Source organism: Hibiscus syriacus, unplaced genomic scaffold, assembly GCF_006381635.1.
Source record: "Hibiscus syriacus cultivar Baekdansim isolate YM2019G1 unplaced genomic scaffold, ASM638163v2 tig00110895_pilon, whole genome shotgun sequence".
Lineage (NCBI taxonomy): Eukaryota > Viridiplantae > Streptophyta > Magnoliopsida > Malvales > Malvaceae > Hibiscus > Hibiscus syriacus.
In genome coordinates this window covers 5411657-5439184 of record NW_024062903.1, presented here as the reverse complement: position 1 = coordinate 5439184, position 27528 = coordinate 5411657, and the positions used below count along the sequence as shown (strand labels likewise).

The window sequence follows — 27528 nt, the reverse complement described above, 5'->3', positions numbered from 1 at the left end:
TCTTTTGTTTTTCAGAATTTTGATGTCAATTTAGCTGCTTCAAGGAGTGGACAATCTAATGTTGACTCTTACATCAATTTGCCCCTTATCCCTCGTATTGGAGAATTTGACTTTGATATTTTGGAGTATTGGAAAAATCAAAGTGTTTCATATCATGTACTTTCTCGCATGGCGAGAGATATATTGGTTATTCCAATTACTTTAGTTGCATCTGAATTGTCCTTTAGTACGGGGTAGAATTTTGAACAAATTAAAAGCTTCACTCTTACCAAAAAATGTTGAGATTTTTTAAACAACCCGTAATTGGTTGTATGGTTTTGAGCCGGAGAATAAGGATGAAGACTACCTTATTGTGGTTAATGAGTCTGCTACGCAAAGGTATGATAGAATTGTTTTATTTTTTATTTTAATCTCAATATTTTAAACTATTTATTAATTATTTTTATTTTTAATTTTATTTCTAGGGTGTTTAACGTTAACTGAAACCATTGGAATTTGAGATTCTGTCTTGTTTCTTTCTTTTACCTGTAACTTCTATTTATTAATTACTTATTATATTTATTATGTTTAACAGTAGCTGAAACCAATTTTTATTGATGCTTCTGTTTTTTGTGGGATGTTTCTGTCGAAAGTAATACATCTTGATTTTGCTTGATATTATTTATGTTATTATAAACAATGTTGAATGCTTGATTATGTAAGGGTTTGGTAAAGTTGAAAATGTTTGGTACTATTGGTCATCGTATTCCCTTTGGCTTTACCGCTGACTGCATGATTGTTTAATGCCGAAATGCTGCCTTTTACTTCATGCTGCCTATTGCTGCATTGTAATTTATTTTGTTGGTATGACTTGAATAGATTGTTGAAACTTTTCATTTTTTCGAAATAGCTACTCATGTTAAATTAAGTTGGTAGATGTAAAAGTTGTCCGTAATTTAACAATGTTGGCAGCTATTTCAATACAAAAGCTCGATGAAGAAATTTCTGGTAGCAAAGATAGACTTTTAGCCTTATAAAGTTTTTGTTATAAGATCTTAGAGCTAAAAAAACACTGTTTTTTTTTCATTTTATTGTATTCAACTTTAATAACTCAAATGTTATTCAAATTTTAGATCAAATGTTATTTAAATTATCATTATCAATTAAATTTATCTTTTATATTATGTTTTATGTATGTTATAATTGTTAGATAATTTTTCTTTACAAAAATTAAACTGTATAGTTTATATTTATATTTTAGATAATTAATTACGTTCAATATCAATATTTATTTATTATCAAATTAATTATCATTTCATTGCCAAAATTATTTGTATTAATCATGTAAAACGCCAATATAAATTACAAAATAAATACTTACATTATTAATATTATTTTTCTTTACATAAATTAAACTATATAATTTACATAAATTAAATATATTAATTTACATTTAATTATTGTTCAATGTCAATATTTTTATTAATCATGTTTTATATAATTTACATTTAAATAATTTTATTAAATTTATTAAATAATTTTATATAATAAGTCTATTTATTAATTTAATTATTATAATAAATATTTTATTATAACATTTAAAAAATAATCATATTAATTTTTTAATTATATCATAAACTCAAAAACTCATAATTTTATTAAAACCTTATAATTTCGTCCATGATAATATATAAATCAGGTAAATGTCAAGTTAAGTAAATATCAGATTAGGTCAATAACAAGTCGGATCATTTACAAGTCAAGTTCATCACAGGTCAGGTTAAAAACAGGTCGAGTAATACCATTTATTTACCAGGTCAATCTCGGGTTCGAGTTCATATCAGTTGGATGCAGGTCGGGTTCAGATATTATTTTTTTCAGTTCAATTCGAGTTCAGGTCGTTCTCAAGTCGGGTGCAGGTCTGGTTCAGATCCACAATTTTCCTGTCCAACTCGGATTCAGGTAAACATCAGTTCCTACTCGAGTCGGTTTTGGATCGCTACAGCGTAGGTTAAAAACAATTTTGACTCGAGTCGGTTTCAGTCAGTTTTACAGGTCGAGTCAACTTTTTACATCCGTAGTTGACAGTTTCCATTAATCATGTCAAACAAAGACTGAAATTTTCGAAGATCATCTCCGAAGGTATAACACAACTTAATAAACCACTAACACACTTTACATATAAATTAAAGTTCATTTGAATAAAAGAGTTTACTTGAATAAAAAACAAATAATAGGGGCTTATTAAACGTAAAGGGTTTTTTTAAACAAAAGCAAAATAGTTTAAAAACCTGGTTATATTTTAACCATTATGCAGAACAAAAAGCTACTCAAACACAGCATCTCAACTCATTTTACAATGCATCTTCCCAAAAACATAAAAGCTGAGATCCATGGAATGTTTATATCCATATAAGAAATCAAGGATATATGTATGTATGTACGAGTCAGTAACTAAGGCCAAGTTGAAGTCCAAGTGTGGCATGGATAAGAAACAGAGCCATTATCCCACTACCTAAAATCCCATGCACGTTTCTTAATCCAGGGCTTCCCTACAAAATGTTTCAATATGTCATTATAGCACAAAACATAAGCATGTTGAGATTATGATCAAATCAAATGTTTCATCAATTACCTCAAACAATGTTGGCAAAATGGCTTGAATTGTCAAGAGAGTAAGACCAATGAAACCTGTAACAGCATGTGGACTGCAAAAACACAGATTTATTCATTCACGGTGGCTGCCAAAACGCGTTTCAGAATATAAAAATGGAATTAAATTACCTTTCAAAGATGGGTTTATCTGAAGTTGAAAGAGATGTTATTCCACCTGTTGCTCCTAAAGCAAAAAAGAAAAACATACCACCTAGAAGCTTTGGGTGCAAATCTTTAGCCTTGGCCTTTTCCTCCTAAAATTATAACACAAAATTCATTTTGTTACTGTCTGTATTTTCCGGTTTTAGGTTTCGCTGCTGTTTTATTAAGATTTCTTACCACGTCATCGGAATAGCGAATTCGGAAGCCTAGATAAGTTCCATACCCTCCCATGGCGAAAAGCACTACTGCCTAACAACATTGAAGGTAAATATTGGCTAAGAATAACGTAGCAATGCAAGCAGTGTCCAACAGATAAAGGCAAATAATCTTGTACCATGTTGCCAGGGTGCCCCCAATGCACAAGCCAGTCAGGAAGATTCCACGATTTCACTAGCTCAACAAAGGGACCAAATAGAGACCTCACAGTCCCAGCTGTTTGTAAACATATTCAAGCTTTGAATAAGTAAAGACTTGTATATACACATATATGTATATACTAAAAAAGATCCAAATTCTATCCTTTCAACAGTTTATCCAACACATCAATCAAATTCCATGGCAATTACAACAACTGAATGTCAAAGGGGCATGTTCATCTTTCCCTAAGATTTTTTCATATAACCATCACCTATAGTGTACATGGATGTCAACAAAAGTATTTTCTTTAAAAGAATGGAAGATTGAAACAACATATTTGACAGAAGCTGAAGTGAATGCAGCATATAATGTAATAGTTTTCTTTTACCTCCGGGAAGAGTAGCCACAAGTAGCAAAGGCAAAGGAGTGAAGGAGTACATTAATGTTTCTCCAGTCTTCTCCAACTCTTCCACTTCCACATCTCCTCCATCATCAGCTACACTGACCTCATTTTTCACAGCATAAGACTGAGTGAACATTACATTTCTGTTTCTATTTACTTGCGATACGAGAGGCAAACACTTGGATGGTGTAGGATGGCAACGAGGAATTGGAAAGGAAGGGGCAGCAGGGAGGATTGGAGCAGTGCTTAGACAAAAGGCAGTGGAAGCCATTTATGAAACAGCAAAGAAATGAAAGTAGGTGGGAGTTTGAAGTGGAGGATTAGAGAAATAAAAGAGTTGGATTGAGAGGATGAACAGAGGTAAAGTAGGAAAGGTTAGGAAAGATACACGCTTATAGTTACAGATGGTGGAACCTTTCCACGTGCTTTCCATACGCTCCCTTTTCTTTCTGAATAAATTACAAATTTATTTATTTAATTTTAATCTCTCCTATTTCATTTATTATACTTTTATTTTTTTTCTAATTTACTTATTAAATTTTATACATTAAACATTTTTTATCACTATTATTTTATTATTATTTTTCTATAACTGCAGATTTTTAAATATTATTAAATATAGAGGTAATTTAAGATAAATAATAAAAGAACATTTTATTATTATTAAATTTAAAAATATTTAAAATAATCACTATCACTTATCATTGTCGACCATCGTTGACCTTCGGAACTGACGACTGTGTAAATCTAGTGATTGTTTCATTAAAAAATATCCCAAAATTCATAAATCTAGACAAACAATTCAATTTTCTCACTTTTGTTCTTCCATTCGTGGACTATGAAACACATTCTGACAAAATGAAGATCAAATTCAGACTCAAGGGGCCAAGATGAAGTGACCGATGAAATATTGAATCCAACAACCACCATCTATGACCGTTGATAATGAAAAGTTGTGTTTAATTTAATATTCTAAATTATTTTTATATTAAATAATAATATGTCATACCAAAATAATAATAAAATAATTTATGATGACCAAAACAAGAATAATCTGAAAGTTCAGTGAATAAATTGAAAAAAATTAAAAGTACAATGAGTGAATAGTAGAGAAAGTTTAGTGAGTAAATTTGTAATTTACCCTTTCTTTCTAGATGGTTGAAAACCCAAAACACATTTATCAATTATCATCACCATATGAACCACCATATCAACTCAACAGCCAACATTTGTTTATATCCCTCGCAGTCAATATTTTTATATTGCTTAGAAAATCATATGTATGAAACAAAAAAAATGAAATAAAAAGAACGGTACTACTTATGCGATCAAGCATTAGAATACGCAAGCAAAATGGGTTTTATCACTACATCAGTAAGAAAATGAACGGTAGACCTTCCACAGCACCCAAAGTTCCTCTGCAATCAGGAGCTCTAGCTTTACCCACTGATTGCCAGACAAATGTACATCATTAATAGAGCCAAACATGCACTGCTCACATTGACATTAATGTTGGTCCATTATCCGGCATACCCATCCCAGCAGCCAACTCAGCATCAAGTTGAGTATGTGGTGCAGGTCCCGACATCTGCTTCATACTGCAGCAAATAAAAGCACATGTCAAACACATTCATCCTTTCAACTTTCAAGATATTCTAACTGCAATCATTAGTTTTTAGATTTTAGCTCATTGGCAGATCTAAGTTGCAACAACCAACAATACACATTTGAGATTCATATTTGCCATATGCAAATATTGAGAAAGGAAAAACTACATTTTCATTAAGGATTTAAGAAACAAATATGGAAGGACTAGCTTAAGTTTACATGAAAATCAAATGAAATTCGGCAATACTCAAAGACAGTGCTTGCGAGTTTACTAAGACCATGAAACATAATGTTTAGAACATGTGATCTACACTGTTAGCACTTTGAGATTGTGCGAAGTGTATGCTAAAAACTGTAACAACAAAATTTTCTCAATAACACCTGAAACACTCACAACTCAAATGATGATTCTAAACATAAAACCTCTACTAGTTAGAAACAAAAGAAAATACAGTGCCAAAAATAATAACATGAAAACTAGAATATGGAATTGCTCACCGTTTCTTGTGCCGTTTCGTCTTAAAATGTTCATCCCTCACAGTTGAATTCGCAAAATATCGGCTGAATAAGTAGAAAATAATGGAACATGTTCAAATTAACAAACAAATTGCCTATACTAGAATTCAATTTTCATATTCTATGTTTCATTTTTATAGTAAAAAAAACAATACATTAAGGAAATTATAAAAATAAATTCATAAACAATTGTTCTTACTCGCAGTGTAAGCAGTAAAATTGACCCATTCCAGGCAAATCTTCATCACGAGGCAACGGTTTCTTCTCGGGATCACCCTTTTGCAACTCGTCATAAACGGCGTCGTCACGTGAAACGAAAATTTCCCGTCAAGGAAAAGAAATTAGATGTAGAAAAGAATGAACTTTTATCATAAGAAAGGAAATTTTCAATCAATTAAACTGTAAAAAAAAAGGATATCTTTGAGGAGGAACTTGTCGCGGCGAGCTGTTTTGTGAGAAAATCTTCTCTTCTTTACTTTCCTGCTTGGGCATTTCCCCCCCATTGTTTCCCCTTCCTACTGGAATTATCTTGAATAGCGATTTTTCTATTTTCGTTGACTGAGATTTGGGAATTTAGGGTTTTGAAGTAGACTCCTTGGAAAACCCTAATCGAAAGGATAACCCAAGTGTTTGTCATTGACTTTTATTTGACTTGGTACGTCAATGGACGATGTCGTTTATGGAATATCATTTATTTTGGACCTGATACTTGGGTTTCGTGAGAATGAGAAGGGTAACGTAAGCATTAATTTTTTAGGATAAAATATACAATTAGCTATTGGTGTAAAATATTACTATAATATAAAAAATAGTTTTCTCTTAAAAAAAATCTAGTTTTCTCTTATTAGGTGTGTCGCTCATCTATTTTTTTTCGTCTTTGTTAATTGGCAGCGGTATAAATTTTAATGTTGATTTTCGACTGTCAGTATTCTTTATTATTTTTTTCTTTTCTATATCGTATATTTATTTTCTTTCATTTTTTTATTCTCAATAAGTATTCATGTGTTGCACATTTTCATCTGTCTTTATGACACGTTTTCTTATGTTTTTTTGGCATGTTTTCCGGTATTTTCATTTATTTTTTTTTTGTAAGGGTTGACTTGACTTCGCCATGACTGATCAATATGACACTTATCTGATATCTTGTTATCTTCGTTGCTTTGGATCCTTGGATTGGATTTGAATATACAATTTGCGTTCGTTGATAACTTTTCACGTCGCTCGAGTTTGATTTGAGGTTTGTCGGTATTTTTTTAATAGTTTGATCCCTTTTTGTGGTTCGTTTGTCGATGCGATAAAATATGTTTGTATCTATCTTTGTTCGAGTTTCTTGGTTAGATTTAATCTTTCCTTGTATGGTTCTTATGTGATCTTAAGTCGCTAGATTGTGGTTGTAAATCTTTATTATAATTTGGGATATTTCTTATGTTGAATAAAATTAGTTGCTTCTTTAAAAAAAAAAAGTACACAATTAGTTTTTCGACTATAGAGTGTTGCTTTATTGAATACTCTCACTATTAAAAGTTACAAAACAATCCCTTGATTATAAGATGTTTTGTTAAGTCATCGATTATTAAAAGTTACAAAATGGTTATCTAACTATTCATATGTTCCAAAATCGTCGTTTTCTATTAAAAATTATCGTTCGTTTGAGCTAGACGTTAATCTGCTGACTGAGATACAATAAAATTATATTTTAACGATGTTTTTTGACACTATCATTGTTTTCAATTATTGACTTGCTAACATAATGTTTCAAGCACCAGCTCTACGGCATAATCCCTTCTGGACATGTCTTTGATATCTAACATCAAAGTTGAAAATTCTCTTGCATACTCTGGTATGATTCCTGGATGTGACAAGTCTCTCAACTTCTTGTGAGCATTGTAATCCACATTCTTAGGGAGAAAAGAAGTCTTTTAACTATTTCTTTAACTCTTCTCAAGTCTTTACAGATCACACTCCAACACTGAACTTAGATTGTCACCATGACTTGGCATCACTCGTTAAATACATCGAAGTCATCGCAACTTTTCCTTCTCAGACTCGATGCGTATTGCTATGAAATACTACTCCATGTCAAATAGAAAAATTTCGAACTCCTTAGCATCCCTTTTCCCTTCAAAACGTCGAGGGGTTGCACTTATATTGGCCACTACCACTTAAAGCACACTAACTTGGGGCTTGAGCTCTTCCAATCCAAGTTGCATGACACATATGACATCTCTTGCCTCGTTCTTAAGTTCAATCATTTTCTTTGTTAATACCTCTTGAGTCGCTTCAACTCTTCTCATAAGTCACCTAAAATCATGTGAGCTTTGAGGGCCGCCAGTGCAACTTCTAATTCCTTTGTTTTCGTTGATCTACAGTAACACTATCTTATATAGTAGGCACCACAAATTTTTGCTCCTTATTTTTGGGGGAATTTGTTGATCTACAATAGATCCCTAATTGTAGAATCTCTAAGGTTGAGTCTAGATTTCATATTGCTCAAGTTTAACCTCTAATAATAAGTTTATTGAAATACTAAAATTTGCGATATTTTTAGAATTAGGTGTAAATTAAGTTTTAAGTTTTTATTTATTTATCTAACTTTTTAGGTGTCAATTGTAGAATGAATTTTGTAAAGATGTTAACAGAACTACTTTTAGAATATATTAGAATTTTGAGATATATATTAAATTATGGGATATAATTTTTTTATGTATATGTATTTTGTGTGATCTTTATATTTATAGTATTTTTTTCCCATATGTAGAGGTAGATAAAATCAAATCAAGTTATTACTCACTTCTTGTGTGTAGTCTATTATGTTAATATTTTGATGGGGTGTTTGTTGTTCTAAAACTAATTGAATTTTAATTGAAGTCAATATTTAATTCTTAGTTTACTTGACAAAATTATCAAAATATTTTTAAAATATAAATCACTATCGAAATTAGTTGTCTAAAGGTGAAATAATAATAATAACAAAATAATAATAATAATAAATATTGCGTGAATAGTCTGTGTCTACTTGTTTTCAGCAAACACTTGAATAGATCTTAGAATCGTAATTAGTTTTTTGTTGTCTGTAATTATAGGGTTAAAGTGTGAGAATGTTGTGTTATTGAAATTTTACTGTGTTTGAACGATTGTTGTTTAATATTCTTTGTTTAATTATTGTTGACTAAAAGAGCATGTTTCTGATTATGTACAATTAGAACATAAACATGTTTTCCTTTCGATTGAAATTTACGCATGCGTGTAATATTCGTTTATTAAATTAAATAAATAAATATAAATAAATTTTTTATGTTTATTTAATAAATGAATGAACACGAATATATATTTGTTCGATTCGTTTAATGTTCACGAACAACTCATTTATTAACATGTTTATAAGTTCGTTTACTTAGTCTTCATTTTTCTTTTATCTTTTTTATATTTTAAATGTTGATGAAGATAGAGATTAAATTGAACCTTGAAGTTCAAATTGTAGTGTAATTTTACCATTTTTATTTGACTTGCAAATATAAGGATAAAAAGAACATTTTGGCTACCAAACATTAAATAAACATATCTACGAACATTAATCGAATATTTTTACAAACACTAGACGAATGAATACAAAAATTTTTAAAAATAAATAAACGAACACAAATACGACACTAAAAATTTAAACGAATACGATCTAAATATAAACACCTTTAAAAATATACAAACGAATGCGAACAAACTTTATTCTTTCAAACTCAATTCATTTACACCGTTAATGCCCACCGACACCGTTCAAAGTTCAAACTACACAGATTAGGACATAAGCGTGCTTCGGTGTTTAAGGTTCAAATTTAACCCCTCATTATTTTTATTTAATTTTATATATCATATGAAAAATAAATTTATAATACTGCAATATAAATATTGAAAATTAAGTCACATTCTTCTATTAGTCCAAGTACCATATATATTACAGATGTAGTCATTATAGTTTAATTTGATAGTTTCCAATCCTCGTATTTTGCAAAAATTAAAATTTCAACCCTAGTTAGTAGTACAAATGATATCCTAAAATTTGTCAAGTCAAATTATGTTATTGATTTGTGTACTATATATAAGTAATACATTTACTTTTTATCCCTATACCATTTAGGTCAAGACTGGAAATTTTAAAATTCAAAACGAAAAACTAGTTCATTCTATGATTATGTATGTAAAAGACAAGAAGCTCTACAGTCTTGATACAAATAAGGTAATTTCTACAACACCGAGGCCAAAATAACAAGGCAAAGTAAGATAAAAGCAATGAAAAGAGCTGATTATAAAGATGTAAAAGTTAAAAGGACTTGCCTGAACCGATACCCTACAAAAAGCCTTCTAGAAAATGGACTAATCCGGCTTATTGTGGGGAAAAATTTTGTGAGGTGAAGATGATCCTACAGGGGAGGCTTCTGGAAAATTACTTTACACATTGTACAAATGGATGGTTTTTGACGGTGCTCAGCATGAAACTATGAATGTTCTTGCTTCACACGTGCTTTTAGTATTCCAGGGAGAGGCGGTGATGCAGGAAGCCTACCCGGTGTGCTTGTCATTGGAGGATGGATCTGTTGCTGGTACATCGCAGACATGCTAGAGCCTTCACCGTCTGCAGAAAAATTGTGCACGGTTTCGTCACTCTCTGGTCTCCCGCAGAATTTCATAGCCTTCAAAACATAATTGTCATCGTGGAGCTCAAATGGAGTGCTGTGAATAGAAAACCAATAAGATGGAAGGTAAAAGAAAATGCAAGCAATAAATCAAACTATATAATTTATCCCTCTACCCCAACAACCTCGTCTTTCCATCTCTCTGGGCTCCTTGGTTTACCATCACAACATGAGACAACATACTTATGCCACTCTAGTTGAGAATGACTCAAATACCCACCAAATGGAGTTGAATGGATACTGCAAGTTATTATAATAGTTTATAAAATCTTACCTATTAAAGTCAAAATGCACCAGCTGCATATCTTCTGATATTTCTACCTCAACGGTTGCATGAGGGCGTGTCTAAAATTTCCGGATGGCGAGAAAAATAGAGAAGAGAAATTAAAACACCTCAGGATTAATGGAAGAGTCCAAAGAACTATAAGGACACAGTTTGTGTCTGTTCAATATGTGCGTGTTTCATGATAGCCTATTAGCCTTAATGAAGAAACCTCATTGTGCAGCATTCTTTTTTCTTCTTGCAGTTAAAGAGTTATGAAAAGCGAGATAGATACATAACCAAAGGTTAATGCAATTGTTACTATTAATATGGGTATTTCGAAACTCTTGTTGAAGAAAAAGAAATAAGCATACAAATCCATTAACATGTTCCCCACTTGTCAAGTAGAAAAAGACATTGTAGAGTTCTCAATTTTAAGTCATCAAGCATGTGATCTAAAGCTGATTTACAGGAAAGAACTTTTAGAGCCAAAAACAAAGTTAACCAAAGAATAAAAAGCATTGGCGACAAGGGGATGGGGGGAATTTAAGAAAAACAAGCATATAGATGCAGATCTTAACAAATGTCCGGGCTTACTCAAAAACCTTAATGAAGTAATAATTGAAACAGAGTAACAGACCGCATGAGAAGTTGTCTGATCATATATTTTTAATTAAAAAGAAATGGAGTATCGCGAAACTTAAAGTTGATTCATAAGAACACAGAAACAATAAGTTGAGGGAGCTGGGATACTAAAATTTAGCCTAATAAACAAAAAATCATTGCATTACTTCAATAAATGGCATTCCTAATTCCATACAAGAATGAAAGACTTGAGAAGATAACAAACCTGCACCAGGATAAAAGGTAAAGCCACACCCCCACTGGGAGCATTTCCTGAGCTGTACAATTGCTCATTTTGTAGTATCAAATTCTGAAGACCTACAAACTGGGGGGGGGAGAAACCCAAGTACATGAACAACTGATAGCATGTAAAGATCCATATGAAACTTGTTGTTCTAAACATCTTTCTCTCTCCAAATGAAACAAGTAAATGATAGAAAAAACGGGAACTCTCAACACAAGGGGAAGCTAAAAGCAATTTCATGTACAAAAAAGTGAAAATTGAAAAGTGCACTATTCTTACCTGTTCCTCCAATTCATGCAGATAGGCAGCCTTTTTTTCAATCCTATTTCTCAGTCCAAGCCATTCAGTCTGAATATGTTTAATTAGAGGAGCTTGTTAAGCTCAATATCATATCCTTAGCAGATCACCTGCATAATAAACACGAAAACAGAGCTGTATTCTCACCTTTAGATCTTCTATATCATTCAAGCCAGTACGAGGAAGTCCCTTCCACTGTATTTCTTTTTTATCCTTAGATATAATATCCATTGCCATTAGTACGTTAAGAGCATCATAAACCCTTCGCCGAATGTTCTTCTCATCATATTGCTGCTTTTAGATATGAAAATAAATTAAAAAGGAAAAAGCAAATAATGGAGGTTCAATATTGTTACTTCCACTCTCTTAGAGGGTGTTTGGTTCAAGGATTGTGGGATTCCCATGGGATGGGAATCCCACATTCCCATGTTTGGTTGACCAAGAATCTCATTCCCGGTAATGTTTTATTACCAATAGTAGATTTTTTAGGGTATATTACCGGAAATGCCATTACCTCCCTTCCTTTAAGTATTGTAACATTACCGGCGTTTTGGACTAAAATGCCCTTAAATTTTTATTTTTATTTCAAAAATATTTTTATTCTGTTATTGAATAATAAAAATTCTACGAAAGTTAAATTACAAATTTATCCTTAAATTATTTTAGATTATAAAAAAAAATCTATAATTAAAATTTTATATGAAGTTCAAGGGTTAAAAAAATTTACCCTTTCATTAATTTTTTTTTATATTTTTAATTTTGTAAAAAAAAATTATATAAATATTATGAATTTAATTTTTTAAAGAAAATATATAAATATTTTACAATTTGTAATATTATACAAATATATAATAAGGACAATTTGGTCAAATATATATTCCAATAATCTTTTATTCCTTTAACCAAACACGGTAATCTTACATTCCTGCTAAATCAACCAAACACAAAATACAACATTCCCAGTAATCTTATTCCCTGGTAATCTTTTATTCCCACTGGTAATCTTACATTCCGTGAACCAAACGCACCCTTAGGGTAAAAGATGGAAGAGTAGACTGTAAAGATCAAGGAACCCAATATTGACATGTGGAAAGAGTTGCAAACCTTATAACGTGATGCTACGCTACCGCCTGGATCAGCAAAATCAGCAACAAGTTCATCTGCCACCTGGGAAAAACTTCCACTCAAAAATATAGACATGGACATATAAATAAATTATTATATGCAGACAAATGAGTAGCTTTCCAACCTTTTCAAACTATAGGAAGGCACAAGTTCAAGTGCAGGTAAATGTGTTTGCTAGCATGAGTACTAAATACTAGCAATTATGAATCACATTATGATATGATGTCAAATTGAAAGAGAAAAAATAACGTTATCATTCTGCTTAAAAGTTTGCAAAGTAAATGAATTAGTGAACATGCCATTCATGATTATTAAGAAATCAGTGAACATATAGGTTTCTAAGAAAGAAAAAAGCATGAAATCAATTTGTCAAGTCTACTCTTCATTGATATCTCATTTGCAAATTAGAAGCTTCTACATGGCAATTTTGGAGTGATATATAAAAAATTATATATCTTACTAGTATCATAGTTTTGCAATTCAGAGTTATGGCATGCAAACCCTAACCTATAAGAAGAGAGAGTCAAAAGCACAACTAGTTTGGACCCTGGTTAGACAAAAAAAAAAGAAAAAAAGAAATTTATCTTGAGTTTATCATATAACATGGAAATAATTAATTCAGGGAAAATTAGAACATTTTGCCAAAATGGATAGTGTGTATACGCACAACCATACGCACTGATACAATGACTATTGATAAGTTTACCAAAATCAACAAATATGACTGAAAGAATAAATTTCAGAAACCAACGGACCTCATTGTATGTGGTTCTTCCCTTACTTTCCACTTTTTCACAAACTGGTTAAAACCAAAGACAGTTCAAACAAGAAATCAGATAGATTAGCCACAACTGCTAACTCATCTAAAACATTCATGGCAGAATAACAAGAACATATAAAACAATCTCACATGAAACAGTATGTAATTAAGCTTCTAATGCAATATTTTCCAAGCCAAAAATCACAACCTTTGAAGGGTAAGAAAAAGTGTAAACAAAACCTTTCATGCTAAATTGACGGAGTCCTCTGCCACTTTTATCACCTCCAACCGCCCGTTGACCTCTCTTTTTCTTTTTATTACTGCAAATGAAATTGGCAATTAGTTAAATTCATGATTTACTCTTATCATTATAAAAACATAGAATGACCGGTGTCAACAACTGGATTGGGATAAGCAGAATGGAAAACACAAATGCAGTCATCAAAAAGTTCATAAGATTCACCGCTTTCCTATTATAGCCTACAAACAATGTTCAAATCAAGCATCATAATGCAATAATATTTACCAAATTGCACCACAAACAAGCATATTTTTTACATTATGAAAGCAAAATTCAAGACTATTATTCAATCGAAACCAGAACATCACCCACTTTCATAAAAAACCCACAATTAATCAGGCAGTTAACATAAGTATCATAAACACAAGTTAAAAGGGCACCTAAAAAGGAAGCACTCACCCGACAGCACTTTGAGATCCAGCATCATCTCCGTGAATATCGAGGTGGTTCAATCTTAAAAAAGTGTTCTCACTAGCAGGCGTAGCCATAGCCAGCTCACTCCGGCTCGAGGGAGAGCCAACACTGCCACTAATCGAAACGGATTGACCTGAAACGGCGGTTCCCCACGACCTAGAAGCACATCTCTTAGTTGGGTTTTTATCGCCATCTCCTTGGTAGTTATGGTTTTGAATAGTGTTACCACCAGTTACCATACCTAAAAAAGGACCAAACCCAGAAATTAAAAATTAAGTGGAGTTTGGGGGTTTTGAGACGTTAATAAAAGTGGGTAATAGAGATGAAGAGAAGTCAATGAGCATAATCAGTAATAGCTTGGCACCAAAAATTATTATCTCTATCTGTTTGATTATATTCCTGAAATAAAAAGAAAAGAACTATGATAGTGAGGGTGAAGGATTCTTAGCTAAAGGGGGTTTCAAACTTTCAAGGCTTTGAAGAGCAGTGAAGGCGGGGGATTGAACGGATTGATCAAAAGACCCAAATTGGGTTTAAGGATGGATATCAATTCATATAATACGAGTAAGACTCGATTTGCGTTAAAATTTTATATATTTTTTATTTTAAATTGTTTAAATTACTTGGGTTAACTTGAATTATGGAGTAGATTTTTTAGTTTGAATCGAATTAGAATTAAAAAAATTTGAGTTAAACAAAAAATTAAAAAGTTGATTGAATATTTAATAGTTTTATGATTTGGTCTCGAGTTTTTTCTTTCAATTCTTTTTTTTAGATTCATTTATTTCATCAAATTTAAACAACATATTCCTAAATTATTGTAGAATACCTATGTATCTTTAATACTTCTTTTTGATAACAAATTTTTTATTTTTAATTTAATCTCTTAACTTTACATGATTTCCCCATTTATTCAATTAATCTTTCATTTAAGTTCATTTTGACCAAATTTAAATCACATGTTCTTGTACTACTGTAAAATACTTATGTAACTTCAACTCCTATTTTAACGATACATTTATATTTTTTAATTTAATACCTCAATTTTATATTTTATTCAATTTAGTTTTTAAATAATATTTTTTTACAAAATATTTTCTTCCCATCAAGTTTTTGACTCCTTTATGTTATCTTCAATACTTTATTCTCAATATACTTTATTTGAGACATAATATTATAAATAGGGATAGGATCTTGTTACATAATCTAAACTCTTTTAATTTTACACAGATTTTGGATCGTTGGATGAGTGAAAATAGATGACTAATATTAATAGTAGGAAATAATAAGATATTCACCGGAAAAAAAATAATGAGTCAATCTCAGCCATCTATTTTAACTTATCCAACGATCCTAAATCTGTGTAAAACTAAAGAGTTTCACATTGTGTAAGTGGATTCTAACTCATTATAAATATATTCCATAATTATCAATTGTATTGGATTCATTAAATAACATTACATTGTGAAAAAAGAATGTGAATTATATATATATATATATATATATATATATATATATATATATATATATATATATATATATATATATATATTATGGTTAAAGAAAGTAGATAAATTTAAACTAATCAGGACTATAATATTATAAGTAATTACAATTAAATTTGTGTGTGTGCGTGCGCGTGTGAGTGTGTGGGAAGGTCAATCGCACAAACAAGGGAGATGAGGCTTAAACACCCTCACAATATGTATTCAAATAGCGATCAGATAGCAGAATAACAATTGTTATATAACGATAACTGTAACGATAACGGTAATATTCAAATCGTTATTGTTAAAAATAATGGTGGGAAGCAAAATCATATCAATAATGGTGAATCGCGATCATAATTTTAACGGATAGCGATAGCGGCATTAGTGGGTCACTATTATTCCTATGGACCCAGCCATTGTGGAGAAGTCATCGGTGCATAGCGATCTTGTTTCGGCTTCTGCAAGGGGTCCATTTCATGCAACTTCTTAGCTGCTTTAACATAAGAGCTTCCATCAAGAATGTGTTCCATTATAGATGTTGCCTCAGTTTACCATCCATGACTTCTGTGAAGAAAAACTTTCAGACCTGAACCAATTGCAGTGCCATTGACTAGAGTAAGTCCTTCTTTAGACTGCAACACAAAGAACCCTGAATCAACCTTATAAACCTTCATACAATAGTGAGTACTGCCACCTTGACAATTTACATAGTAGTGTACCTCAGTTATAACTCAACTGACCATGCCGAGTTAACTCAACCACCATCCGAGTTTACAATTATAGTTCAAGAAATTATACTAAAAAACAATTATGGCATTCCATTACTAAAAATGCTTATTCTTATTATATGAAAAATATATTTTCTGCAATTTATATTCTAATATTAACATTAAAATATTTTGGGTCATAGAGAAATATTTTATAATTTATTTCTTCAAAAAAGTAAAGTGATTTATGTATTTATACTTAACTTTGCATTGATACATTATAGAATAAATTTATTGTATACTACTTTTAATATTCATCTATCTAAACTTAAATTCTAAATTTAATTAGTCAATAAATATGGGTAAATATTGAGAGAAATAGAAAAAGAGACCAAAGAAATCAGATGACAACAACTAATGTCATCTTAGTAGAAAAGAAAATAATATTTTAAATTAAATGAAGATTTTACTTTTGATTTAAAATAAAATTATGAGGCCAAAATAATAATTTTTACTTTTAAAAAGATAAATTGATTGATTTTAAGAAACATTTGACTATATTTATTAATTGTGAAGCGAACAATTATATTTCAATAAATTATACTAAAAAACAATTACTACATTTTATAATTATTTTTTTATTATTATATTAAAAATATATCTTTCTAACATTTATATTACAATATGACATTATTTTGGATCATAAATAAAAAATATTTTATAACAATTCGTGGACAATTTAACTAAATCATTGATATTAATAAACAATAAAATTTGAAACTACTATATATATATATTTTTAGAAAAATAAGTGATAGAAAGAATTTGTCAATTATAGTAGTATAATTTTACTTTTGCAATTTTTTTATATAATATAGAGGGATTACAAGATAATGTATATTTAAAATTTCTCTTAACCATTAATGATGTACATACATCTTAAAGACATAATTGTTCTAATCTAGATTCTTCAAAAAGATAAGTATTCTTTAGAAAAAATTTACAACGCTCGCCGAGCATCGTTAACGATGAACATCATTAAATTAATTTATAAAACATTAAATTATAAACTACTAAACGTATAATTATAAATTAGTTAAAAATCTAAATGTAATTTAATTAAAACACAATATTTATAAAACATTAGTTTCTAGGGTAAACTATACCATTGACCACATAACTATTTACCCATTTTACTTTAACCACCAATATTTTTAATTTTGTCAATCGAGTCACCTAACTATTTATAAAACATTAGTTTCTAGGGTAAACTATACCATTTAGTCCTCATTACTTACATATTCTATTAATTTGGTAATATCTTTTAATTAATTCACTAAATTTAATCCTCAATCAGATGGTGAAATGTGTCACTATGTGATTGCATTTTTTTCTTAATATTTTTATTTAATTTAATAAAATTATCATCCAATCAAATGGTATCATGTGTCACCATTGAGGAGAGGAAGCAAACGTCTCAACTACTGGGCTGCACTATTCAAATGACAAACCTATCACAACATAATATATATAGTTAATGGCAATAAAAAGGGGAAATGACCTAATAAGAACTCATGTAATAATTGAATAATACGAAAATATGATATATATATATATATATATATATATATATATATATATATATATATATATATATATATACACACACACACACAAGAAAATTTTGGATTACTCTTGAAAATGTGATAAAAGTTTCTAAAGTTTCATCTTTAGTACTTAAGAAAAGAACCCAAGTAAACCTAGAATAGTCATCTACCAACACAAAAACATATTGTTTTCCACCCAAGCTAGTAGTTCTAATTAGCCCAAAAAGATCTATATGGATCAATTGTAATACTCTACTAGATGATACATCATTAATAGGTTTAAAGGAAGTTCTTTTATGTTTTCCTTTTGCACATGCATCACAGATTTTATCATGATTAAATTTCAGTTTTGGCAAACCTCTTACTAAATTTCCTTGAACAAGTCTTTGTAAAACACTAATACTAGTATGTCCAAGTTTCCTATACCATAACCAACAATCATGCTCATCTTTGGCTACTAAGCATAAATTAGTCATGTTGATGCTATCTAAATGCACCATGTATATGTTCCCTATTCTATGATCAATAAGCATAATCCTATTAGATGCAATGCCAACAATTTTACACCCATATTCAAATAAGACATTGTATCCTTTATCACATAATTGACTAATACTAAAAAGATTATGCTTTAACCCATTAACATACAAAACATTTTCAATTGGTATGGAAGAGGTATTACTAATAGTATCTATATCTTCTATGTGACCTTTTGAGTTGTCACCAAAGGTTACTACTCCTCCATTTTTGTCTTTAAGTTCTGAAAACCGACTCTTATCTCCGGTCATATGTCTTGAGCATCCACTATCAAGGTACCATGAATTTGAGCTTATGTTTTGTTCCTTGTAGCAATGCTCCTTTACCTACAAACATAGATTAAATTTTGATTTTTGGTACCCAAATTCTTTTGGGTCCATAGGCATTAGTCCCTAATAGCTTAGTCCCCTTGGGTATCCATTTACTTAGGATATCCTTATCTTTAGTAGTAATGAGTCCTTTAGGGACCCATATACTTCTAATGATCTTACAACTTGAGGCTCTTTGGGGACCTCTATGATTGTAAGATTTAAAGTTCTTTCTAACATAGTTGGAATTTGAATTTTGTCATTTTTCAAAACGGTTTGTTCTAACTCTATTGAAAGAAGCTTTAAGATCATCAAGTTTCTTTTCATGATCATCATTAACTCTTGAAAGTAAGTTGTACAAATCATAATTTTTCTTTTCAAACTCTTCTAGTTTGATTTGAATATTTTTGAACTTACTTTCGAGTTTACTGTTGGTCTTGGATAAGAAATCTGTTGAAAACATTTTAATATTTCGATATAACAAATAAATGTGTAAATTAATTTTTAAGATTTTATATTCGATTTAAATATTATATTTGATTCAATTATTCGAATATTATAAATATTACTCCAAGTTTTAAAATATCAATTTTTACTCCCTACTAAATGAAAATTTGAGATTTAATATAAAAATATTTTTGAAACAATTTTTATAAAGTATTTCGAACTCGAATAAGTCAAAAATATAAAAAGAGGAAGTATCGATACTGCTACAGTAGTATCGATATCATGCTTATAGTAGTACTGATACCATAAACACGGTACCGATACTACTCTTTTGGTTTTGACCCCGATATTTAACATAATGCCAAAATGGTACTGATACCATGATCGATATTGATACTACTATACATAGTAGTATTGTAACATCCTCAATACCGGGTTAGTGACTAAATTGTAAAGTTTCAAAATTTGGTGATTAAAATAGAATAATTGAATAGTTCAAAGACTTATATGGGAAATATTATGTAGGATTGAATTGAAAAGAATGAGGAATAGAAGGATAAAATGGTAAATTGCAATGAAATAGTTTATGTTATGGATATATAGTAATCCACGTGGGAGGGAGAGGGAGACCAAGTGAGGTTTCCAGAGTTCTCTTCTCTTTCATCCTTCTTAATACGTGAGAGCCAAACCAAAGGTGAGTCCTCTTGTTAGTACATTTCTTACTGAATTTAAGTTTGGGTTATGATCATTAGATGATAATTAAGCTTAAGGAAAGCTTAAGTCATCTTAAAATCAAAGCATGAGGGAGTTAAGAGAGATTAAAGATTAGGAGTTCTTGAATGAAATCTTGGAATAGAGTTCATAACTAAAATTGGAAGTTAGATTTGACTTGTCATCAACTTAATTAAGAAGTATAAAGTGTTAGAATTGGAATTAGAACATGTTGCAAAGTTGGTGTAATTCTTGAATTACATATAAAGGATAGGATTTTGAGGTAATAGAGGGGATTATTGAGTAGAAATGAGTTTAAGTATGAGTAGGTAAGTTAAGGATAGGTGAAGGAATGAAATATGAAGTATTGAGATGAAAATGAAGTAATTTTCGTGCTTAAAATGTGAATTATGGGCTAGAGTGTATCCGTACCCATTCAACAGGTATCGATACATCAAGAGTAAAATGTAGAAAGATATTCAAAGGGTATTGATACACTGTGAAAACTTTCTAATGTAATTTGTGTATCGATACATAGGTAGTGTATCGATACACATGTTAAGGGATGTACCGATACACTATAGAGTATATCGATACCTACCTTAAATAAGAAATGAAAGTGGCCTTTCTTTTAGTTTAAGAAATGGAAGATTAGAATATATCAATTAGAATACGGATATGTATCAATATATGACAATGTAGATATAGAACGTAATCTTGTTCTGGAACAATCGAAGAATTAGGATCGAGTCAAAGCAAGCAAGGCTAAGGTGAGTGCATACCCTAGATAGAATTGTATGGAGATAAGACTTGCGATAAGTCTATCTCTTATAGTTGAATTTATGATTTTATATTCAGGTACATGCATGTATATATATATATATTAGTATTATAGTAATTTCATGCATAATTCATTTATGCTTTAATATAATTTTATATGAATGAACGAAATTATAAGAGAAACAATCTAGATATGTGAAATAATAGAAGTGATCATATGTGTGTATGTGTAGTGAATTATATGTTTATATGAAAAATGATAAAAGAGAGACATGAAAATGAGAAATGTATTCATATTTAAGCCCATGTTATATGATATGAGAGTTGTAGGTATAATTGGCATGCCAAGAGTCGAGGGATTATCAGTGGTCCTTCGGGACATAGTGGTCATTCGAGAAGTAGTGGTCCTTCAGGACAAATATTCAGTGCCCCTAGTGGGAATTTATTCGAGCTATGGTGATAGCTTTCGTGCACAACCTCAATGTACTCACGTACCTTCTGTTCTCAATAATGTACATGAGTATTCAAAGATAAATTGAATGAAAATTATTATAAGAAGTTAAAGTTCACTTGTGCATATCATAATTATATATATGTCATAGTTTATCTAATACATGCACATTGCAATGCCATTATGGATTGATAGTAGTGCATATTCATGAGTCTATTGTTATATGTTCATTTCATGCCTCACTAAGTCTGTGACTTAGCGTGTAAGTGATTTACATGTAGGTACCAAGAAACAAGAAGATCAAAAATAGGAGTGGCATGGACATCATCACTACTAGAAGATTAGATCAGAAGTAGTTGGCAAAGTATGTTTTTTGTTGTATTTAGTGTGTTGGCATGTAAACAATTTGTTAATTACGAATGCTCTGATCGATTTTGTATTGTTCTGGTCAAAATTTTGTAAGTTAACAACTTTTATTGTAATGAAAGTTTAAAATTTCCTTGATCTCTTTAAGAGTCTAAGTTTGAAAAGTTAGTGTGACACCTCGGGCTCGTATCCGGATCGGGTACGGGTTGGGGGTGTTACAAGTATCGATACTACTTGGACGGTATCGATACTACTACACATAGTAGTATCCATACTCCTTGAGAGGTATCGATACCGTTGGGTTGCAACGGTCAAAATATTTGAATTTATAACAGGTAGTATCGATACCCCAAGAGTGGAGTACCGATACCCATACGCTTCCAACAACTTTTTGAAGTGGAAAACATTCATCAACGGCTCTATTGACTCCATTATCATACCCAACGTTTATAATTCATTCAAGGGGTATTTAAACAAGTTTTTGAAGCCATTAGTGAACAAGAGAAGCTAGAGAAACAATTGAGAAAGCCTTAAACATCAAGTTTAAGCAAATCTAGCCAATATTCTTTCAATATTCATTTTGCTCATATGTATTTATTTCTTGAGTGTTCTTGTTTGTTCTGAATTGTGCAAACAATCTTACCTTGTGAGGTTTTTCTTTTAAGTTTCCAAAATTTATAATTTTCTCTTTGAGAGAAAATGTCTCAAGAATTTGGGGTACAATTCTTGAGGGAGTTGTAAGGTTACTCTTTGTCCTCTAAAGAAATACAAATTAGTGAATTTTTGGAAAATCCTTAGTGTGGATAGCTAAGGTAGTAGACGTAGACTTTGGTTGAGAAAGTTGAACCACTCTAAATCGCTATGCAAATATTTTTATTTTCTGTCAAGATTCTACCAAAATTTTAATTACCAATTCACCCCCTCTTGGCTATTTCATCCGATCGATTGACTCAACAATTGGTATCAGAGCTAGACTCATTTGAAGGTTTTACCACCTCTTGAGAGGATCCGAGAAGAGTTCAATCTTCATCAAAGTCATCAATGGTCTCTACATCAAACTTCAATTTTGTTCTTGATTCTCAGCCCATCAACAAGCCTCCATTCTTCAATGGCTCCAACTTCGCCTATTGGAAGAATAGGATGAAGTTCTTCATTCAAGCTAGTGACATGGGAGAATGGAACATCATGATAAAAGGTTACTCTGAACCATCCAAAGACATGGATTTGTGGAGTGAAAAAGAGACGAGATAATTCAAGCTCAATTCAAAAGCAATCTATATTCTATTTTGCACTTGGACCAGATGAATACGGGAGAATATCATCTTGTTCAATTGCCAAAGAGATATGGGACAAGCTTCAAGTCACACATTAAGAAATTGATGAGGTAAGAGAAACCAAAATTAGTCTTCTTAATCATAGCTATGAAAATTTCAAAATGAAACCAGATGAAGATATCAAAGCTATGACGGATAGATTTTCCATAATTGTCAATGGTCTCAAGGGATTCGGAGAAATAATCCCTAATGAGAAACTTGTGAGGAAGATAATTTATTCTCTTCTAAAAGCTTGACAATCAAAGATGACTACAATTATCTAAACTAAAAACCTAAAGTCTTTAACCCTCAATGAGCTAATTGGTTCTCTCCTCACTCACGAAATGATGATTACATATGAGGAAGATCACGAGAACAATGACGATGAAAAGAAGGAGATGGAGAAAAAGAAGAACGTTGGTGTTGCTCTCAAAGCCACCAAAGATGAGAGTGACTATGATGATTACGAGGATGAAGAAATGACATTGCTAGCCAAAAAGACTCAGAAGATTAATGAAGCCAAATAGAGGAAAAAATTCCAGCGAAATGAAGGCTTCAAAAATGAGTCCAAGGAGAAGGACCCAATCATATGCTATGAGCGCAAAAAACCTAGGCATATTAAGTACAACTGCCTACAATTAAAGAAGAAGGGTATTTCAAAGAATAAACATCAAGCACACGTGGCTACTTGGAGCGATGATGAATCATCCGATGAAGATGAACAAGAAGTAGCAAACTTGTGCTAAATGGCCACTGAGAAGGATTCTCAGGTAACCTCTAACTCATCCATATTAGAAGATTATTCATTTGATGAGTTATTAGAGGCATATTATGAGTTGACATCAGAATGTGAGAAGTTATTTTCAAACTACAAGAAAATTACTTCAAAATTGAAAAATGAAAAAGATCTCATATCCAAGACCAACAGTGAACTCAAAAGTAAGATTAAAGACTTGCAAGTAAAAAATAAAAGATTTTGAAAAATAAAATTTTGATTTGCAAAAGTTACTTTCTAGAGTTAATGATGATTATCAAAAGAAAATTGACGATCTTAAAGCTTCTTTTGATAGAGTTGGATCAAAACATTTTGAAAAAGGAGAAAATTCAAAATCCAACAATGTTAGAAAGAACTTTAAAACTTACAATTATAAAGGCCCCCAAAGACTCAATGCTACTAAAGATAAAGATATCCTAAGCAAATGGATACCTAAGGGGATAAGGCTTTTAGGGACTAATGAATATGGACCCAAAAAGAATTTGGGTACCAAAAATCAAAATATAATATATGTTTGTTGGTAAATGGACATTGCATCAAGGCACGAAATACAAGCTCAAATTCATGGTACCTTGATAGTGGATGCTTAAGACATATGACCGAAAACAAGAGCCAGTTTTCATAGCTTAACGACAAAAATGTAGGAGTAGTAACCTTTGGTGACAACTCAAAAGGTTACATAGAAGGTATAAGTACTATAGGTAATACCTCTTCCATACAAATAGAAAATGTTTTATATATGAAAGGGTTAAAACATAATCTATTAAGTATTAGTCAATTGTGTGATAAATGATACAATGTTTATTTGAATCAAACTGTTGTAAAATTGTTGACATTGCATCTAATAGGATTATGTTTATTGATCATAGAATAAGGAACATATACATGGTGCATTTAAATTCTATCAACATGACTAATTTATGCCTAGTTACCAAAGATGAGCATGATAATTGGTTATGGCATAGGAGACTAGGACATACTAGTATGAGTGTTTTGCAAAGACTTATTCAAGGTAATTTAGTAAGAGGTTTGCCAAAACTAAAATTTGATAATGATAAAATCTGTGATGCATGTACAAAAGGAAAATATAAGAGAGTTTCCTTTAAATCTATTAATAATGTATCAACAAGTAGAGTATTACAATTGATCCACATAGATCTTTTTGGGTCAATTAGAACTACTAGCTTGGGTGGAAAACAATATGCTTTTGTGTTGGTAGATGATTATTCTAGGTTTACTTGGGTTCTTTTCTTAAGTACTAAAGATGAAGCTTTAGAAAACTTTATCACTTTTTCAAAAGTAATCCAAAATGAAAAAGGTTACTCCATTTCAAGTGTTAGAAGTGATCATGGAAATGAATTTGAAAATCTTGGATTTACTGATTTTTGTAATTCAAATGGATTTAGCCATAATTTTCTACACCTAGAACCCCTCAAAAAAATGGAGTTGTTGAGAGGAAAAACATAACTTTAGAGGAAATTGCTAGAACCATGCTTTGTTAAAACAATTTGCCAAAATATTTTTGGGTTGAAACCACAAATACCACTTGTTATATGATAAATTGAGTAATAATTAGGCCTATTTTAAAGAAAACTCCATATGAAAATTTCAAAAATAAAAGTCTAACATTAGTTATTTTCATCCTTTTGGATGTAAATATTTTGTTTTAAACAACGGTAAAGACAATCTTGGCAAATTCGATGTTAAAAGTGATGAAGGAATTTTTCTGGATTATTCCTTAAATTCTAAAGCATATTGTGTGTTTAATAAAATAACTTTAGTGGTAGAAGAGTCTGTCCATGTTGTTTTCGATGATAATCCCCTTCCGAGGAAGGATTCTTATGTTGATGATGACGTAGGTATATTGAATGCAAATGCCGTGGGAGAAGCATCATCAAATGAATAAGTGAAGGATGAGGAAACTCAAGATGCCTTCGAGAATCTAACCATTGAAGAAAGGGAAGTCACATACCCAAGGGAGTAGAACTATGTCAAGTATGGTGAGATTTTAGGTGATCCATCAAAAAGGGTAACTACTAGATCTTCTCTTAGAAATATTTGTAATTTTGTTGCATTTATCTCATGCATAGAGCCTAAGAATGTTAAAGAAGCATTAAATGATGAAAATTGGATTATGGCTATGCAAGAAGAGTTAAATCAATTTGAGAGAAGTAAAATATGAACATTAGTTGAAAGGCCAAGTAAAAAATCTATTGTATGTACTAAATGGGTGTTTAGGAATAAGATAGATGAAAGTGGTAATATAGTGAGAAACAATGCTAGACTTGTTTCTCAAGGGTATACTCAAGAAGAAGGACTTTGATGAAGCATATGCTCCCGTAGCTAGGATGGAAGCAATAAGAATGTTATTAGCATTTGCATGTTTTAATGAATTTAAATTATACCAAATGGATGTTAAAAGTGCATTTTTAAATTGTTTTATAAAAGAAGAAGTGTATGTAGAGCAACCTCTTAATTTTGAGGATTCAAAATTTCTCAATCATGTTTTTAAATTGACAAAAACTTTATATGGTTTAAAACAAGCTCCTAGAGCTTGGTATGAAATATTGTCAAATTTTTTAATTGAAAAAGGTTTTTCAAATGGGAAGGTTGACACTACATTGTTTTTAAAACGAAAAGGTAAAGATTTATTAATAGTACAAATTTATGTTGATGATATAATTTTTGGTTATACTAATGATGCTCTTTGCCAAGAATTTTCTAAGCTAATGCAAGGTGAATTTGAGATGGGCATGATGGGGGAGCTTTCATTTTTCTTGGGGCTCCAAATCAAGCAAAGAAAAGATGACATATTCATCAATCAAGCAAAGTATGTTAAGGATATGCTCAATAAGTTTGGATTGGAAAATGTATGTTGGGATTTGAAAGGGTTCGCCAAGAGGGGTCAAGTCAGTTCTTGTGTTTAGGGAGTAAGGAGATTGAAAGATAGAAAATTTGCACAGTTATTTATAGTGGTTCGACTTCTCAACCAAGTGTACCTCCACTACCTTAGCTCCTCACCAAGGATTTGCTAACAAATTCATTAATTTGTTCTTTCTTTTTTAAGGACAAAGAGATAACCTTTACAACTCCCTAGTTTTTTCATGGGCTAAACTAGAACTTTTTCCCTAGCTTTTAGCATGCTCAGCTATAACCAAAACCTCTTTACACTGAAAGAAAATGTAAACAAGGAAACCTCTCTAAGGTAGGTGTTTACAAGAATTAAGCTCACAATAACAAATATTTACAAGAGAATAGAAAACTAAGAATGAAAAATTCTTCTCTTGTGTTTGATTGCTTGGATAGTTGTTCTCTTGCTTCTTCAAGTGTCCTTAGCTTGTTTTTATAGCTTGAAATGAGTTTGAAGTTGTATCTAGCCGTTGGGGATTAATTTTCTTCAAAATAAAACTGCACAGAACAAGTAGTATCGGTACTTCTTCAATGAGTATTGATACTATCTTTGTAATATTTGAATTTTATGACCGTTGGGCTTGATAGTATCGATTTTACTGTTCACGGTATCGATAATACTGTTCACGGTATCGATACTACTGTTCATGGTATCGATACTACTGTAGTAGTATCGGTACCGTTTTTGTATTCTGGAATTTTTTAGCATCGATATTGTTCATGGTATCGAT

The 27528-nt window shown here is 31.0% G+C and overlaps 3 protein-coding genes across 4 annotated transcripts; all 3 read right to left on the bottom strand.

The window, feature by feature from the left end:
• Nucleotides 1-2223: 2223 nt before the first annotated feature.
• Nucleotides 2224-3906, bottom strand: LOC120146106. Its single transcript, XM_039159761.1, has 6 exons — nt 3542-3906; nt 3131-3228; nt 2974-3045; nt 2764-2888; nt 2615-2687; nt 2224-2531 (listed from the first exon to the last, which is right to left on the bottom strand). Exons 1-6 carry the CDS (start codon nt 3825-3827, stop codon nt 2427-2429), a joined length of 759 nt encoding a protein of 252 aa, XP_039015692.1. The 5' UTR covers nt 3828-3906; the 3' UTR covers nt 2224-2426.
• Nucleotides 3907-5045: 1139 nt separating this feature from the next.
• LOC120146107 (zinc finger protein 593-like) lies at nt 5046-6281 on the bottom strand. Its single transcript, XM_039159762.1, has 4 exons — nt 6099-6281; nt 5880-5988; nt 5663-5725; nt 5046-5154 (listed from the first exon to the last, which is right to left on the bottom strand). Exons 1-4 carry the CDS (start codon nt 6181-6183, stop codon nt 5052-5054), a joined length of 360 nt encoding a protein of 119 aa, XP_039015693.1. The 5' UTR covers nt 6184-6281; the 3' UTR covers nt 5046-5051.
• A 3619-nt stretch (nt 6282-9900) lies between these two features.
• On the bottom strand, nt 9901-14861 carry LOC120146104 (transcription factor-like protein DPB). Of its 2 annotated transcripts, XM_039159759.1 has the most exons (9): nt 14381-14861; nt 13921-14000; nt 13676-13719; nt 12900-12962; nt 11943-12086; nt 11778-11846; nt 11481-11579; nt 10643-10713; nt 9901-10405 (listed from the first exon to the last, which is right to left on the bottom strand). In XM_039159759.1, exons 1-9 carry the CDS (start codon nt 14632-14634, stop codon nt 10171-10173), a joined length of 1059 nt encoding a protein of 352 aa, XP_039015690.1. In that variant the 5' UTR covers nt 14635-14861; the 3' UTR covers nt 9901-10170. The 2 variants fall into 2 exon arrangements, with proteins under 2 accessions (XP_039015690.1, XP_039015691.1); XM_039159760.1 differs by lacking the exon at nt 11778-11846.
• Nucleotides 14862-27528: the final 12667 nt, after the last annotated feature.